Below are 16,593 nucleotides of genomic sequence, written 5' to 3'. Positions count from 1 at the left end.
CCTTTCGTACCAAAGAAGCGGGGATTTATTCAGATTTTATGGACGCTAAATTGCCAAAACATGAGCAGCGAGTCGGTGCTTCTGCTTGTTTTTCCTAAATAATCTCCACTTTTAACATCTGACTCTTCAGTATTACTGCGTGGTTTTAAAAGGACTGAGAATCTTGTGTACGCAGTAGTTTTAAAATCTTCTTTGTATGATAAACAATGGAGGGGTTATATTTATGAGAAGTAAAAATGCCATTATCCTGTCAGTAAAAGAGTTAATCCATTTATCTCTTATGTTTCTCTGCGGTCATGAGACGTTTCATTATCACACTAATGGAGGCGGTTGTGTTGCAGTTTCTAAACAGTGTGGAGGTGAGCAGTAAAAACCACACAGCTTCATTAACTTCCAAAGATTTAGGAATTATTACTGGAAAGTAAATAAACACGTCTTTACGGTTTGAGTCTATTTTGGTGCTCGAGGGATACTCCTGTAGTTTGGTTTGCTTAATTCAAGCACAATTCCTGCGACGGATCAGCATTTAAATCACCTTCTCAATGACTTACACTTGATTTGAATTAACATTAACAAGCTGACACGTGACGGCTGTTTTATAATCCGTTCTCAAGCAGTTCGAATCTGTAATTTCCTGCATGATTCTTATATAAACGGCGCATTGGAGGCGACTGCATGCCGCTGAGCAGTGAACATTCACGTGGTTCTGGTCAATACTTTCACTGTGGCTGACCTTAGACATCACTAATCAGGTTAGAAAAGAACCCAGTTGAAGTGATTGGATTTAAAAAGGGCACAGATGTAAACAAATTGTACACAAAGTGATTCAGTTTGAGAGGAAATGCTGGTGTCTCCTCGCCGCTGACTTTCTCTGGGGGGGGGGGGCAGCAGACAGTCGTCCGGTCAACCAGGCCTGGTGCCGCGGTGGTATGTTGAGTGTTTATAAGGCGTGGTGACCCGCTGTGACCTTTGACCCCGAGACAAGGAGGGGGGCGGCAGCGGGGGGGGGGGGGCGACATGTACTAACACCACTGTGTGCTAATGGACAACAGGGCCGAGCGAAGGACATGACCTTGGAGGCTCAACAGGAGCTGAAGCACAGTTCATGTTAAATATTCACCTTCCTTAGGTGTTTTCATCTTTTGTTGGTTTTTAGAAGCTGAACGTAACAAGAAATACTGACTTTTTTTTATATTTATGTTGAATAGTGTTTAATAAGGGTGACAGCACAAACCTCAGCTTAGTAGTGACCATCTTTATCACAACGCTGATTCTCAGGGAAGTCGCAGTAACTTTGCTTCATAGATTTTTTTGTTGTTGAATCTTCCTGTTTATTCAACTGGAGGATCATTTTAACTTCTTTATGACTGATGAGAAGGTTCTGTTCAGTTCTTATCTCTCTGGGTTTTATCTCCATTGTCCTCTTTTTTCATTCTTTGAGTTTAAGTCATTATTTATTTATGGAGGACCTGAAAACTTTTTGTGTAGTTTTTCCCATCCATCCCTCCATCTATTCATTTATACATCCATCCCTCCATCTATTCATTTATACATCCATCCCTCCATCCCCCCATTATAATGGAATAAAACTGTCTTTTTACAGAAATCCTAATTTCTTTACTCAATTAAATTTCTGTCCTTCTCTGTTCTTTATATTTCTTCTCCTCCCTCTGTCCCTTCTTTCTGTCTCTCCTCCTCCTCCTCTGTCATGACATCATCTGCCCTCAGTGTGGTTTGGGTTGAGTTGGATCACGGCGGCCATATTAAACCAGCCCGATTTATTTTCTGCCAGCTTTGATCGGTCGTCGTTGGAGCGGCCGGCTGCGGGACCTGCCAGCCTCGCTTAATGAACCCTCAGTGTGTAAAATAAAACCTGCAGCATGTGGATAAAATCAGCAATAAAAGCTGGGTGTGAAGGTGGAGCGAATTAAACCGTTGCCAGCGGTTGATGACGGAGGTTCTGATCGCTGAGTCGGTGTGAAAACTCACAGCTAAACTGTGAAGACTGAGTCGCTTTGGATTCTGAACCTTCCAACCTGCGAGGATGTTGGTTGCAGAGGCGATGAAAAGGGATCGTTTAATTTCTCAAATATGGATTTTTCTCAGTATTTACATAGGAATCAATGCTTAAGGAGAAACTGACAGATCTGCAAAAGTGTGTTTAAAAACAAAGTACTGTATTTGCATAGCAAGTCTCTCTCTGGCTGTTGTATAGGTTTTTGCTGAGCTTCATTTATTGCAATGTAGAATAGAAATGATAGAATCAAATGGCTTTATTACATGGGAGAGTGAGGGCACTGCACCACTGTTTTCCTGTATTTTGTCACACCAACATGATCCCTGGCCTGTTGTCTGGACTATGTGAGGAAACAGGAGTACCTGGAGAGTTACAGGACAAGTCTCACTGTGTGTTGCACCATTTGTTTCGTTAAAATTTCCTCAAGATTGTTGTCATTTTCTGAAGTAATGACATTGGAAATATTGACATTTTCATCACGTATCCTCTGAACCACAGTAAAGAACAACTTTAGAGATTAATTTAAAGGTTATTATCCCACTATTCTTCCGGTCCGACCCACTCAAGATAAAATTGGGCTGAATGTGGCTCCTTTATGACACTGATGGATCTCTTTCTTTTCTCTCTCTCTCTCTCTCTCTCTCAGGACGGTAAAGCGGACTGTAAGCAGGAGAAATGTCCTCAGGTGTCTGAAGATTGTGCCCTGGTGGTGAAACAAACTGGAGCTTGCTGCGAGAGGTGCAAAGGTGAGAGTGATGGCCCGGGGTCAGAGGTCACCGGTGTTTGCTTCTCAGGTTCAGTCCACCAGACGTGGACTGTAATGAAGAAGGAGAGTTTTACTGTGGGGTTGTACCTGCAGCTGATTAGAATTAGAGAAACTTGGAGTGTTTCCACTGATGCAGACCCTTCAGGGACGGCTCTGCCGCGCTGGATCCAAACTATGTGAGCGGCCGCAGGAAAGCTGTATCATTCACTTCCTGTACAGGCACGGCTGCGGCGCGTGGAGACGGCGTGGCTGCTGGTGAGGTTCACCGCTGGGTTTACAAGCAACAGAGATGCAGCTACTTTTATGAGCCTCAAACTCCTCGATCTTCCTCTGAACATCCTCATCTTCCTCTATATCTGCACCATACAGTCATACTATCTGCACTTGTCTGGTTTTATTGTTCACATGTTATCTGGATTTGCTGTGAGATGCTTCGGCGTTGAAATTTGTGTCATTTTAAACAAAGTGAGTGTCTCTGAACCTGAGCCGAGGCTCCCTGTGGTCTGACTGAGCATGCTCTGGCTTTGTTTACAAGAAGAAAGCAGCACCAAAATAGTCTGTGAGTCCTTAACAAGATGATTTCGTAACATATGTGAATGGGTTGTTGATTTTTAATAGACATTAGGCAGAAAACAGGTTGCAAATTCAACATAATCACACATACTGATACTTATGAAGGGTTTAAAGTTGTTAACTAACAAAGAAGCTTATCTTCGGACTGTGGGAGGAAAATGAACCAAGCATGAATAGAGGGATCATACAAACTACACCAACACTTAAAAAAAGCATGCTCCAAAGAGTACATCCTTGTTTTGTAACTTTTTACTGACATGTTTTTAGTTTTATTATGCAATTTTGTTCAATTGAAGATGTGGAAATGTGAAAACTAAAGTCCTTGTTTATCAGAAAACTAGATGAAAATACTTGGTGATCATTTTAGCTTAGCAGAAATTCTTTCTATTTTTTCTTGTATTGAAAAATAGTTCACTGTTCTTCTTCACATAGAAAATCATTCAGTAATTTGGATGAACAGTATCTTCACTGACTCCTGTGCTGAAAGTACGAAAAACCCCAGAAGAGCTGCCCTCAGAAATCAAACTTTGCAGGTTGTTCTCACTCCTTTTGTGCTTATGAAGCCGTTATGGAAATATAAAAGCACAAACAGCTCCGCTGGAGCCCACAGTAGGGCCGAGCTCCTTTTGTTTGTGGTCTGCAGCACTTCATTAGGAGAGTTTGAACATGCTCGGCTCGGACTTGGAAAGCCCCGGATCTTCGCTTCGGATCGTGTCAATTTTCTGTCGGCTGGTTTAACTTCAGGCCACTGTGGTCAAATTTAAGACTCCTCTGTTCCTCTGAGTGGAAAATGCACCAAACATTACATGTTATATCACTGTTTTCTCACTTTATTAACTCAGAGTTGACGTGACACCCACTTATTGGGAACATTTTACTCCAAAATAAAGTATTTCTACTCGCAGCAGGAGTGCAGATGAAATGGCCTGAAAGATGTTTTAAAATTGAAAAAAAGTTGAGGTTTCTTTCATGAAACAAATTGCAGAAACATGCAGCTTATGCGTAACAGTCGGAGTCCTGCAGTATATAGTTAATTTGAAAGGATATGTTTCAGTAAATAATACTGCTCTCACTGATATACCTTCAAATTTGTGATTGATTAAAGTGGGCAAAACTTCCTGCTGCTTTTTATTATTTGCGTGAAAAAAAACCTGCATGAGAGACTAATGGACATCAAATCTTCTGCATGGGACAAGGATGCCAAAGTGAGGCCGACACGTTTACACGACAACGTTTCACCTGACAACGTTTCACCTGACAACACCTATTCTACAAAAAAAAGTGGGTGTGTTTCCACTGCAGCAGCGGACACAGAGACAATGATGTAGTTAGTCTGCCGGGCCACTGGAGGGCGCTGTTGCTTGATTTTGTAATGAAACTACACAGACGTGTGCAGAGAACAAAACACTATAAAGGTGAAGAAAATGGAGAGAACCTGACATCCTAGTGGACTGATGAGGAACCGGATGATATCAGGGAGAGTCTCAACTATTAAACTACTGATCTGGAGGAGAAAACTAGAATATGGACCGCGGGTCGTACCGCTACGGGTCGTACCACTACGGGTCGTACCACTACGGGTCGTGCCGCTACGGGTCGTACCGCTACGGGTCGTACCACTACGGGTCGTGCCGCTACGGGTCGTACCCGTAATGGTACAAAACCCCAGTTTATGTGGCAGCACCAGAATAAAACCACCTGAACCCGGCCGGAGGACAGACGACGTGTTGTCATTATCAGTCTGCATTAGTGAACGTATGAGCAGGATATGAGTCTCTGTGGTCTCCTCCCACATCATCTGAGAGCTTTTTCTTCTAAAATCCTGCACATCCTCCCGCAGCACTGATACAGTATCGGAGGGTTCGGTTTACGTAGAGGAAAGTAGATCAATGTGCGTGATCACGTTTCATTGTATGGAAAGTTGAACATTGATCTGAGGCCACTTACTGTAAATGGGATGAAATGAATAGGCTATTCATTTAGAGTTGAGTGGACGGCGAGTCGACAGCAGCTCAGTGAGAGTGTGAGTTACCGAGCAGCTGTCACACTCAAGTGTTGTTTTCTTAAGACGAGAACAGAAGAGCCAGACATTCACGTCACCATATCACATCTGATCTGAAGGCGTCACACTAGAGTTATGCTTCAAGTCTGCAAAGTGTTGCTGCTGCTGCCGCTGCCGCTGCTGCTGCTGAGAGTTTTGCCTTCGTCTGCTCTTCATCCATCCATCTTCTTTTATGGTTTTATTTGTGTCATTGGACCTGGAGCTGAACCCGGCTGACGGAGGGTGAAGGCAGACGAACCCGGGACGCGCCACTCGTCTGTCAGAGGGCAAACACAGAGAGGAGGACTCGTGTTTCCATCTCTACCCACCCTCATGAGCAGTACTGAGGAAGGAAACCGGAGTACGTGAAGAACATGCAAACTCCACACAGAAGGACACCCCAGCCTCTAAACCATAGCAGCAGAGGTTCTCAGTCCCTCGCAGGAACTTCAAGTTTCAATATGCTTCTCTGAAGAGGCGTGTTGTTGTTGATCACGCCGATCGTTCTCTTTCTTTACTTTTCAGACAAACTTTACAAAACTAAGCAATTCCATTTCCCCAAACTCACATTCCTGAGCATCAAAACTCCACTGACCTCGGTGTCTCTGCAAACATGAAAAAGCAGCCATGCGCCGGCTCCACAGTCTGTAAATCTCTGGAAGTGTCTGCGCTGATCAGCGTCCACGAGCTGAAGCTGAACAATGTTTCTGCAGCTGTGCAGGTTTTGTTGTTCTGCTCAGACGCAGCAGGTTTTTATGACCACTGCAGTTCTTTTTACTGATTGTTTTGGTGAACAAGCAGGCGAAGCGAGTTCACCAGATGCCTCAATTTCCTCAGAAGACGTAAAATAAAAATGTACACTGAAGTCTGTTTTGCATTAATAGTCTGTTTGTGTCTCTCCTTCAGGGTGCATGTTGGACGGACGGTCATATAACAGCTCAGTGTCCTGGACCAGCTCCACCAAGCCCTGCATGAGCAGACGCTGCCAGGTAGGGTGTGTGTGTGTGTGTGTGTGTGTGTGTGTGTGTGTGTGTGTGTGTGTGTGTGTGTGTGTGTGTGTGTGTGTGTGTGTGTGTGTGTGTGTGTGTGTGTGTGTGTGTGTGTGTGTGTGTGTAACTGTCGTGATTATTTTGGATTATTATTATTGTTGGTATTCTGCTGCTCCTCCACTTGCTGTGTAAACGAGCCCCCAGTTAGTTTTTCTTTATCTTTAATTTATTAACTTATTCAGTTCCTTCTTTTTCAGTGCATAAAAACACGAGTGTCATGCTTGACATTTTTATCCAGTTCGTATAAAAATACTAACCAGTGAACAGCAAAACATTTCCATAAAGTACAATAGCAAACATTGACAGGATGGAGCTAAAATCCTCCTGCGCTGAACAACCAGCGAGCGTATAGCGACCACACAGCAAGGCTTTATTGGCTTTATTGGCTTTATGAACTGAAAATGTTTGGTTTATTATCAGTTTGTAAAAAAAAAAAAAACTGAATCAGAAGTTAAAAAATGGTAAAGAGATTTCACTTTATCGTACTTTTCATCTTCTTGATTCGTCCCAAAGAGATTTACATTGTTAGTCACATTCAGCCATTCACACACCAAACACACACACACACACACACACACACATGCAAGGCGCCTCATCCATCCATTGGGAGCAGTTAGTGGTTAGTGTTGAGCCCACGAAATAAAAAGTGATGCATCGCCTGCTTCTAGAAGAAGAGAAGAATAGACGGTATTTCACTTTAAACTGCAATAACATTAAAGTACAAACCTTAAACAAAAATAAAGAAAATCATACATAAATACCCAAATACAAGCACAATGTCTTTTATACTTTAATTAATATATTAATTCAAAATAATTATTATATATTTATTTGGATCGTCATGAAACTTATACTAAATAAACAGGGAGGCGAAAAGTGCAAATGACCATATATGGTCACTTCCTGGAAAATGGTTTGTCATTTATTATTATCTTATCACATCAAATATTTTTGGTAGAGTTTCATTGCCCATTATTGTATCTTCATTTCTGGATGTGAAAGTGGATGCACACCCTTAAATAAAGTCATTATTTAGAATCAAATCTGCAACTCTAAATATTTCAGATGTGGAAAATGGAAATGTGTGTGAAACTCGATGCCGCGATTTTTAGGTCTCATAAGTTCACATTGTTTTCCCAAATAGAACATAAACAACATGTCAAATGTTGAATCTGAGAAATTTGACCTTTTAATGTGAAGAAAATGTTGCTAGTTTTGAATTTGACGGCAGCAACAATCTGAACATCGTCGCTGTCAGATTTCTATTGAACACAACGTCCCGTTCCCTTTTTAAGATCGGCTTTGTTTTTAATCCAGATGTTGTCTGGTACCAGAGAAGGGTTCACCGTGTAAGATAAATATATATTAACCCACTTTTACATGAAATGTATGCATTATAGAATGATGGTTGATTTACATGTTGATGGTGAAGCTTAAGAATATATAACGTTTAAATTCATGAAATGAAATCAAAGATCATCACAAAGCTTCAGGAGGCATCGCTACGCTCAACAGGAAACCTCTGTAAAACAGCATCTGGATGATTTGATGAATGATGGATTGAATGAACAGGTGAAGAGAAAGATGAATGAATAGAGGGACGGTCTAATGGATGAATGAGACCAGCAAAGTCTGATTCCAGAGATTCGAGGCAGAAAACATGAAAAATGAGATTTGGATCGAGCAAAAAGGGAAATGAAAGAAAGAACCACTGAAATCAGAAAATAGATTATTTTCTTCAGTAGGAGAAAGTATGGAAACGCAAAACCAAACAAAAGTTGTAATAGAAGACAAGAATCAAACAGATGGAAATGAAATAAATAGAAAAACAGAAGGAATGAAAAAGGTGGTTTCACCAGAGGGATGGGCAGACGGAGCCAAGGTGAGGACCTGAAGGAAGACATGTTTGATATTTGACTTCCTGGTTTCGACAGGAAGGTGTGATCACAGAGGCGGAGGTGCAGTGTGTCGTCCACTGCAGGAACCCCAAAATCCACCCCAAGAAGTGCTGCCCTACCTGCCCCGGTGAGCGCCAACATTCCCCTCAGCTGCCGCGCTGCTCTGGACTCTGCTCTGGAAAACCAGCCTCTGTCTTTCATCACGGTTTGGCTTGAGGAGTGAAAGTTATCACTCCGTCCTGGAATAATAAGAAAACACCTGCAGCTCTTTCAGCTGTTTTTCACTTTTAGGGGAAAAAGACCTGCCTGATGTCTTGTTTCACTTCCAAACTGCGTCAGTGTACGTGTACGAACTCTTTATTTTATTTTATTTCGTAGTATTTTATGTGAGTAGTAACAGAAGCGGTGAGCTCTTGTTTTGACAGCAGCTGGATGGGGGAGAAATGAGATAGTTCAGTTATATGTTGTTTTCCTGATGAAGGTCGTATTCCTGAATTTCCTCAGTGTGACGAAGCAGAAGGTGTGTTGACCGGGCGGCTGTGTGTGACGTCTCTCCCCTGTCTCCACCATCTCTCCCCCGTCTCTCCCTCGTCTCTCCCTCGTCTCCCCCGTGTCCCTCGTCCCCCCTGTCTCCCCACATATCTCCATCTCTCCCCGTCTCTCCCTCGTCTCTCCCCGTCTCTCCCTCGTCTCTCCCCTGTCTCTCCCCTGTCTCTCCCTCGTCTCTCCCCCGTCTCTCCCTCGTCTCCCCCCGTCTCTCCCTCGTCTCTCCCCTGTCTCTCCCTCGTCTCCCCCGTCTCTCCCTTGTCTCCCCCCGTCTCTCCCTCGTCTCTCCCCTGTCTCTCCCTCGTCTCCCCCGTCTCTCCCTCGTCTCCCCCCGTATCTCCCTCGTCTCTCCCCTTTCTCCCCTCATCTCACCCCGTTTTTCCCCCGTGTCTCCCTCGTCCCCCCTCGTGTCTCCCACGTGTCTCCCTCGTCTCTCCCCCGTCTCTCCCCTGTCTCCCTCGTGTCCCCTCGTGGCCCCTCATCTCCCCCCGTGTCCCCGTCTCCCTCGTCTCCCCCCAGGCTGTATCTTTGAGGGTCGGCTGTACAAAGAGAAGGAGGAGTTCAGTCCTGAAGGGAAACCTTGCCTCAGGTGTACCTGCACTGTGAGTACAACCCCTCGCCTCCACTCTGCCTCGCCAATGAGTTTGTTCCCGAGTCTCCCGGGAGTCACAACTTTTCTGTTGGAACAACATCCTCTTCATCGCTCCCCCTTCCTCATCTCCTCCCTCCAAACAAACAAACCCTGCAGGTGCGCCTATAAACACGCTGCAGCATTAATGTGCTGACACCCCTGCAGACTGTTTGGGAAACACAGAGTTTATACAGAGTTTATACAGAGTTTACACAGAGTTTATACAGAGTTTATACAGAGTTTATACAGCTGATTTATTGACTCACCAAAGCGCCGATGACTTGTTTTAGTTCAGCAGCCATACGAGAAGAATTCATAGTAGATTGATTCTTATTGTTTAGGAGCTGAACTGTGCAGAGAGCAACGCCGTCTGCAGGTTGTTGCTGTCATGCTTTCAAAGATTCACCTTCATTAGATCGTTTTGATGCAGCGGCTGTTTACATCACAACGATTTCAAGTGAAAGCATTTCGGGTGTCGCAGTCACTGAAAACACAACTTTTTGAAAACGGCTCCCAAAGTGGAATTGTTCTAAAGTCCTCGCGCTACGTCTTCGGGTAAACGGATGAAACGCTGCTACTGCTGACAACGGTTGTGGTAACTCGTAGTTCTGCACATGCTCAGTAGAGACAATCAGATCAAAGTTTCCTCTGTGGTGTTGTGACTCCCAGTCCATATTCTCCTGGACTTGGTACTTTTATTTTGACAGTCACTGTAATAACAATCCAACTTGGTGGTTTTATTTTGACAGTCACACAAAGTCGATGCCTTTCCACTTGAAACGTTGTCGTGGAAACGAGGCAGGAAGTTCCCCCTGCTGCCTCACTGATCTCTCAGCTGAGCTTTTCTTTATCCCAGCAGTGACCGATGAGCCCTAATCTCACTGAAACTGAGGACAAATGACAAACTCCAGTTACTGTCTTGTTATTTTCACACACACCACATGCTTTTATTTTGACAGTGGAGTTTTTCAGTGACGGGAGCTGTTGGTGTGTTTGTTGCAGGGAGCGAGGACTCTGTGCGTGAGGGAGGTGTGCCCCGTCCTCTCCTGCCCCTCCCACCTCACCCACACCCCGCCCGGACACTGCTGCCCCCGATGTCTCGGTAAGAACGGACGATCAATGTCGAGCTTTCCTGAAGAGTCTCCAGGGACTCGAGCTGATCCCAGGTTACTCTGGAAGAAAGACCGAGTCCGTCCTGCAGCGGCCGGCTGTCCCTCGCAGGACAAACACAAACCTCAAGTCAATAAAACAAACAAAACCACAACAACTAATGGATGAGATGAGACATAATATAGCACTTTTTTTAAGAACGTATTTAAAAAGTGAGGTTTTAAAAGGACAGTTATGAGACTGAAATAGAAATACAACATTCCCAGCCTTTCTATGTGGAGTCTCTCTCTCTCTCTCTCTCTCTCTCTCTCTCTCTCTCTCTCTCTCTCTCTCTCTCTCTCTCTCTGTGTCAGTGTGTGTGTGTGTGTTTGTAGACAATCATTCCATTCATTGTGAATGTTTGTCAAAGTTTCAGTTTTGACAATGATCATTTTTCAACCTTCAAAATAAAACAAAACGTAGATATTTTCCCTCTGATGTTATTATTGTTTGTGGTATTTGCAGCCATCCATCTTTCTTCCAAAGTAAATTGCACACGATGATGAATTTGAGAGTCTTTTATGACAAACCTTCAGGAATTCCTGTTGGATGTTTAACTTCTGAAACAGGAAGTCCACGGTTGCCAGTTTGGAAAGTTACAACTTGCCGAAATGTCTGCTACGATACGATGTCACCAGATCTTTGAGTTTTTGAATTTATAATATCCACGTTGATTGCTGGAACCTTCACATTTCAAGTTAAGCCTTTGTTTCACATGTAGTACCATGACCCCATCTGCCGTCAAAGAATACTCCTACCTTTCTGCATTACTCCATTACTCCCCTCCTCTGAAGCGCTGCTGTGTTTCTGTTTGGGTCTCTCCTGCTGCAGGCCAGAGGAAAGTGTTCGACCTGTCGCTGGGAAGCTGTTTGTTCCACAGCGAGGTCTACGAGAACGGAACCTCATTCATACACGACAACTGCACCACCTGCAGCTGCAAGGTACCACACGGCCTGTTCTCACGGGTTCATATGACCGGCGGAGACGTGGCAACATAAAATGATGATCCCTTCTTGTTCCCAGGACTCGACGGTGGTGTGCAAGAGGAGATGCTCCCGTGGAGGAAGCTGCTCGGGCAGCCAGTGCTGCCAGGAGTGTCTGTCCTACGTGAAGGTGGAGGAGGTGAAATACTGCCGAGTCCGCAACAAGATCTACAGGGTGAGAGAGACAGAAAGCTGGATGGATGGATGGATGGATGGATGGATGGATGGATGGATGGATGGATGGATGGATGGATGGATGGATGGATGGATGGATGGATGGATGATGGTGGTCTGACTCTGTCGTGTCTTTTCTTCCCTGCAGGAAGGAGACATGTGGTCGTCGGTGAACTGCACGCTCTGCGCCTGCGTCAAAGGAAACGTGGAGTGTCGGAGCAAACAGTGTGTGCCGATCAGCAGCTGCCCCTCGGTGAGCCACCGGAGCGTCGGCCAATCGAGTGTTGCTTCTTGTTCATTTTGTTTCTGTTATCAAAGGCTGAGTTTGGACAAAATGACTGTTGGCACACAAGAAAAACATTCATTTTGTACTAAAGCTAAATCTCTTTCTTTCTCTATGAGTTTATTTCCAGCGGACCGAGCTCATTAATGGACACTCACTTTGTGTGAACGCGCCAGATTTAGTCATGAGCTACTTTCCATCCATAGTCCTCCTACATTGAAGACAACAACAATTATTTAAAAACAAACAGACATGGAGTATATACACTGTTTACAACCACCCCTGCAATAGAAACCAATCCCCCAGTCTATAACATTGAATCAGGTCTTACCAGTGATCACAAGATTGATTTCGCCTTTAACCAGAGTTCGTTTTTATTCTTCTGGGTCCGTCGACATCAAGCTTTGACACCACCGGTTGAACTAAAGCCCTTTGAAAACCTGATTTGATCCTCTATAGTTGTGAAAACAATCCAGAGAATCATCAAATATTCATGTTGAATTACCAGATTTGATTTGGCGAACAAGATTCTGAGTGCTTGGCTCCAATAATAAAATGTAAGTAAATATAGAAGGATGTTTTGGGGGAAATGCTCTTAATGTTGGCACTCTGTATTTATTGTATTTATTATTATACACAGTGATGTGACGGTGGACTTTACCAGCAGTGTGCAGTACATGGTTTTGTATGGTTGTAATGTGAATTCCGGTATTGGTGAATTGTTGTTGCTGGTTTTATCTCTGACCTGGCAACCCTGGTGGTTCAACCTCTTCCCCTCCGGTTTTTGTCATTCTTTATCAGTTGTCCTCGGTCTGTTTGACACGTCTGACACTCACACTTTACGGCCCATGACTAACTTTGGCATTTTCACTACACATGCGTGACGCCTCTAGATGATGTGATTTATGGACAAATCTGCCTCAAATCCAACAGTTTGACTTAAAAACATTGGTGTCGGGTGTCGGTGTGGAGCGAGACCTTCTGACTGCAGCCGCCAGGAGCTGCTTGTGAAAAGATCTCTGGATTTGACAGGCGTGATTATGAACGTAAGAAGATATAGTCCCAGAATTGAATCTTCCTCTGCTTGTGTGTTTGGGGCTCGTTGATCTCTGATCGATTAACACGGTTTCATTTAGACGGTTCACGCGGCCGAGAAGGCCCGGGCTGCGTTCACCTGTCGCCGAGGTCGCTCTGGGGTCACCTGTCGGCCGGTGGCTGATGGAGTGGATTCCTGGCATACCGCCGGCCGGTGGCGGTCAATGTTAGTCCAAGTTCACACGCTTCCAGAGGTTCCAACAAGCCCTCACCTGTCGTCTGTGGTCAGAACGCAGTGAAGTAGGTGGTCTGCTCAGAGTTTCACTGCTGGAACTCTGCTAAAGGGGATTTTAGGAGCGCTGGTTTCTCTACCTGACGACGCCGAACATTAAGAAAAAGTGACATTTTACAAAGTGAAATCTTTATCAGAGTCGATCCACAAAAAAACTACCAATTGCATGTGAATGACCATAGCTGACATAACTTCATGACTGGATGACGAGTTCGATCCAGAGGTGGTTCTGGGCTTTCTGGGTGAAGTTTACATTTTGGCCCTGTGCATGCATCGGGTACAAACACACAGGTCAGTTCAATTGGTGGCTATATAAACGACCAGTCAAAGTCAAAGTGAGCTTAGTTGACAATTCTCCTGTAATGCTGTCGTGTAAACAGTCTAACTTTGCCTCTGGGTGTGAAAGTGAGCGTCTGGGTTTGTCCTGTAATGGACTGCTGACCTGCCCAGAGTTAATCTGACTTCACTCGTCACTGCGACCCTCAGCTGGATAAAGATGGATGGATGGAAGGCAAGAGGCCTGATTTAACAATGAAAATAAGCCTCTCACTTGTGTCAAACCACAAACTCACATCTTCCATCCTGCGGGTGTCGGTTCAGGAGCTCATAGTCACAGAAATCACTGTTAGCTCTCACCTGTGGTCGGCTCTCACGAGTGTGATTCATCTCACCGAGGCCATCGCGGTGCACATCAGACATCTAAACACACTCACTCAGCAGCACTGCCAGGCGCTCTCCCATGCCGTCATCCTGCGGTCAGCAGCAGGTCGGCTGATCGGGACCCTCTGGAGACCGAGTGTCTCCCTGCAGCCTTTTGTCTGGCCGAGTCTGAGTGACAGCGAAGAAGAGGTTCCCTATATTTAGGCCCCTGAAAACCAATCTCTGTCACCAAGTGTGTGTGTGTGTGTGTGTGTGTGTGTGTGTGTGTGTGTGTGTGTGTGTGTGTGTGTGTGTGTGTGTGTGTGTGTGTGTGTGTGTGTGTGTGTGTGTGTGTGTGTGTGTGTGTGTGTGTGTGTGTGCTCCGTCAAAAGGCAGCACTCTTCAGAGAGAGAGAGAGAGAGAGAGAGAGAGAGAGAGAGAGAGAGAGAGAGAGAGAGAGAGGCCTTTGTGCAGAGGTTAGGACTCTGGAGTGTGTATTGAGCGCACAGGGAACGTCTGTTTGTGATGACAGATGGGTTGTGTGTGTGTGTGTGTGTGTGTGTGTGTGTGTGTGTGTGTGTGTGTGTGTGTGTGTGTGTGTGTGTGTGTGTGTGTGTGTGTGTGTGTGTGTGTGTGTGTGTGTGTGTGTGTGTGTGTACAATATGTTTCATCAGAAGTGTAGATCAGAAGACTCTTTCAAACACCTACTTTTCATTGCCTTAGGAAAGCTTTTCATCAGCACACACACACACACACACACACACACACACACACACACACACACACACACACACACACACACACACACACACACACAGGGTCGTGTTACACAGAGAGAGTTCGTGGCTTGAAGTCGGAGTATCAGTGTCTCTGACGCCTGATTTGACTGAACTTGTCAAAACCTGAACTTTTTCCTTCTTTTCATTTCACTTCTGCTCGTCTGAGCGACAGAACCACAACATTGTTGTTATCTTTGTTTTCCTCACCAGAAAAATCTTTGGAACGCCGTAACAACATGTCCACAATATTCATTTCAAACTGGGAACTGATTCCTTTCTGTCTGCAGGAGAGAGTCTGGAAAGGCTTTCTGAACTGTTGTTTCATCTGACAGTCTCATGCAGTTTGGAGGAGAAATCTAGAATTAAGATTCACCTTTTACATTGTTTTTGATTCATTTTTATCAGCAGCAAAGAAAAGCTGCATTCTGATTCAAGTCGCTGCTCAGAAGTTTTAGAGAAGATTCTTTTAAATGTGAAAAATACAACACAACTATCTTTTTTTTAAACCGTGAAAAGAAATAAACATTTTGCACACATCTTATGCAGAGTGCATGATAATATTCACACTGATAGAAAATCTTACTTTGTAGAAACCAACTTTATTTACCAAAAGAAAAGAGAATATGAGTTGGATAAGAGAAGAGTTTGTGGAGGTGAGCGGTCAGTTTGAATGTTTTACATTTGAGGTTAATCGGGTCTCTAAGTCGCATGTAGGTGTGAATATCTGAGTGTGTGATTGTTTGTTTGTTTGTTTGTTTATCTGGTTGTTTGTTTGTTTGTTTGTTTGTTTGACCTGCTACTTTCCACTTGAGATGGATAAGACAGGATAGAAAACACAGAATTTATTTGTTTTAAACAGACAGAAGACAGACAGTGGGAAAACTCGATAGATAGATAGATAGATAGATAGATAGATAGATAGATAGATAGATAGATAGATAGATAGATAGATATATAGATAGATAGATAGATAGATAGATAGATAGATAGATAGATAGATAGATAGATAGATAGATAGATAGATAGATAGATAGATAGATAGATTACTACATTCTCGTGAGTTTATCAGTTCATTAATGAGGAGCTTTAATTCAAATACCTGTGTGTGTGTGTGCGTGTGTGTGTGCGTGTGTGTGTGTGTGTGTGTGTGTGTGTGTGTGTGTGTGTGTGTGTGTGTGTGTGTGTGTGTGTGTGTGTGTGTGTGTGTGTGTGTGTGTGTGTGTGTGTGTGTGTGTGTGTGTGTGTGTGTGTGTGTGTGTGTGTGTCCTGCAGAATAAGATCCTGAACAGAACCGGCTGCTGTCCAGTTTGCACTGAAAGTGAGTAAGTCCCTCTTCTTCGCCCCGTCTTCCTCCCTCCTCACCGAACCCTGTGGGATTCTCACTGGAGTGTCCTCTAATCTCATAACCTAAAACCAGCCTTTAATTTGAAGCTTTCAAAGTCTTAAAATACCGTCGACATATCCTCGCAGGTTATTTCTGTCAGTTTGTGTCGACGCGACGGTAAATCGTGACGTATAGAAAGACTGTCCGTGTTGAATTAATGTTGTTACGCCATAAAAACTTACATGTAATATTAAATCTCTTTAATAAATGCAGCTCAGTCCAGACTGTGGTTTGCCCTTCAGTCGTTTCACTTTGAGTCTTGCCGTCCAAAAACCGCATTAAGAAAAAAAAAAAAGACTGTAAATTCTCTATTTGAGGACTAAACCTCACATGAGTGTAATAAAGAGTTTAGCT

General features: G+C 44.1%; 1 protein-coding gene across 1 annotated transcript in view; it reads left to right on the top strand.

The window, feature by feature from the left end:
- The window catches only part of bmper (BMP binding endothelial regulator), a gene marked incomplete at its 5' end in the record, with an annotated part of 36,116 nt that overhangs the window by 15,017 nt on the left and 4,506 nt on the right, over positions 1 to 16,593 (top strand). Inside the window, 9 exons of the mRNA XM_080471041.1 lie at positions 2,664 to 2,763; positions 6,304 to 6,386; positions 8,381 to 8,471; positions 9,410 to 9,492; positions 10,524 to 10,623; positions 11,502 to 11,611; positions 11,694 to 11,828; positions 11,976 to 12,080; positions 16,128 to 16,173. Of these exons, the coding sequence (XP_080327167.1) occupies positions 2,664 to 2,763; positions 6,304 to 6,386; positions 8,381 to 8,471; positions 9,410 to 9,492; positions 10,524 to 10,623; positions 11,502 to 11,611; positions 11,694 to 11,828; positions 11,976 to 12,080; positions 16,128 to 16,173 (853 nt within the window). The remainder of the gene's footprint in view (positions 1 to 2,663; positions 2,764 to 6,303; positions 6,387 to 8,380; positions 8,472 to 9,409; positions 9,493 to 10,523; positions 10,624 to 11,501; positions 11,612 to 11,693; positions 11,829 to 11,975; positions 12,081 to 16,127; positions 16,174 to 16,593) is intronic.

This window comes from Lipophrys pholis (assembly GCF_963383615.2).
Source record: "Lipophrys pholis genome assembly, chromosome: 9".
Classification (NCBI taxonomy): domain Eukaryota; kingdom Metazoa; phylum Chordata; class Actinopteri; order Blenniiformes; family Blenniidae; genus Lipophrys; species Lipophrys pholis.
The sequence above is the reverse complement of the archived record's forward strand: the minus strand, read 5'-3'. Positions and strand labels throughout refer to the sequence as shown.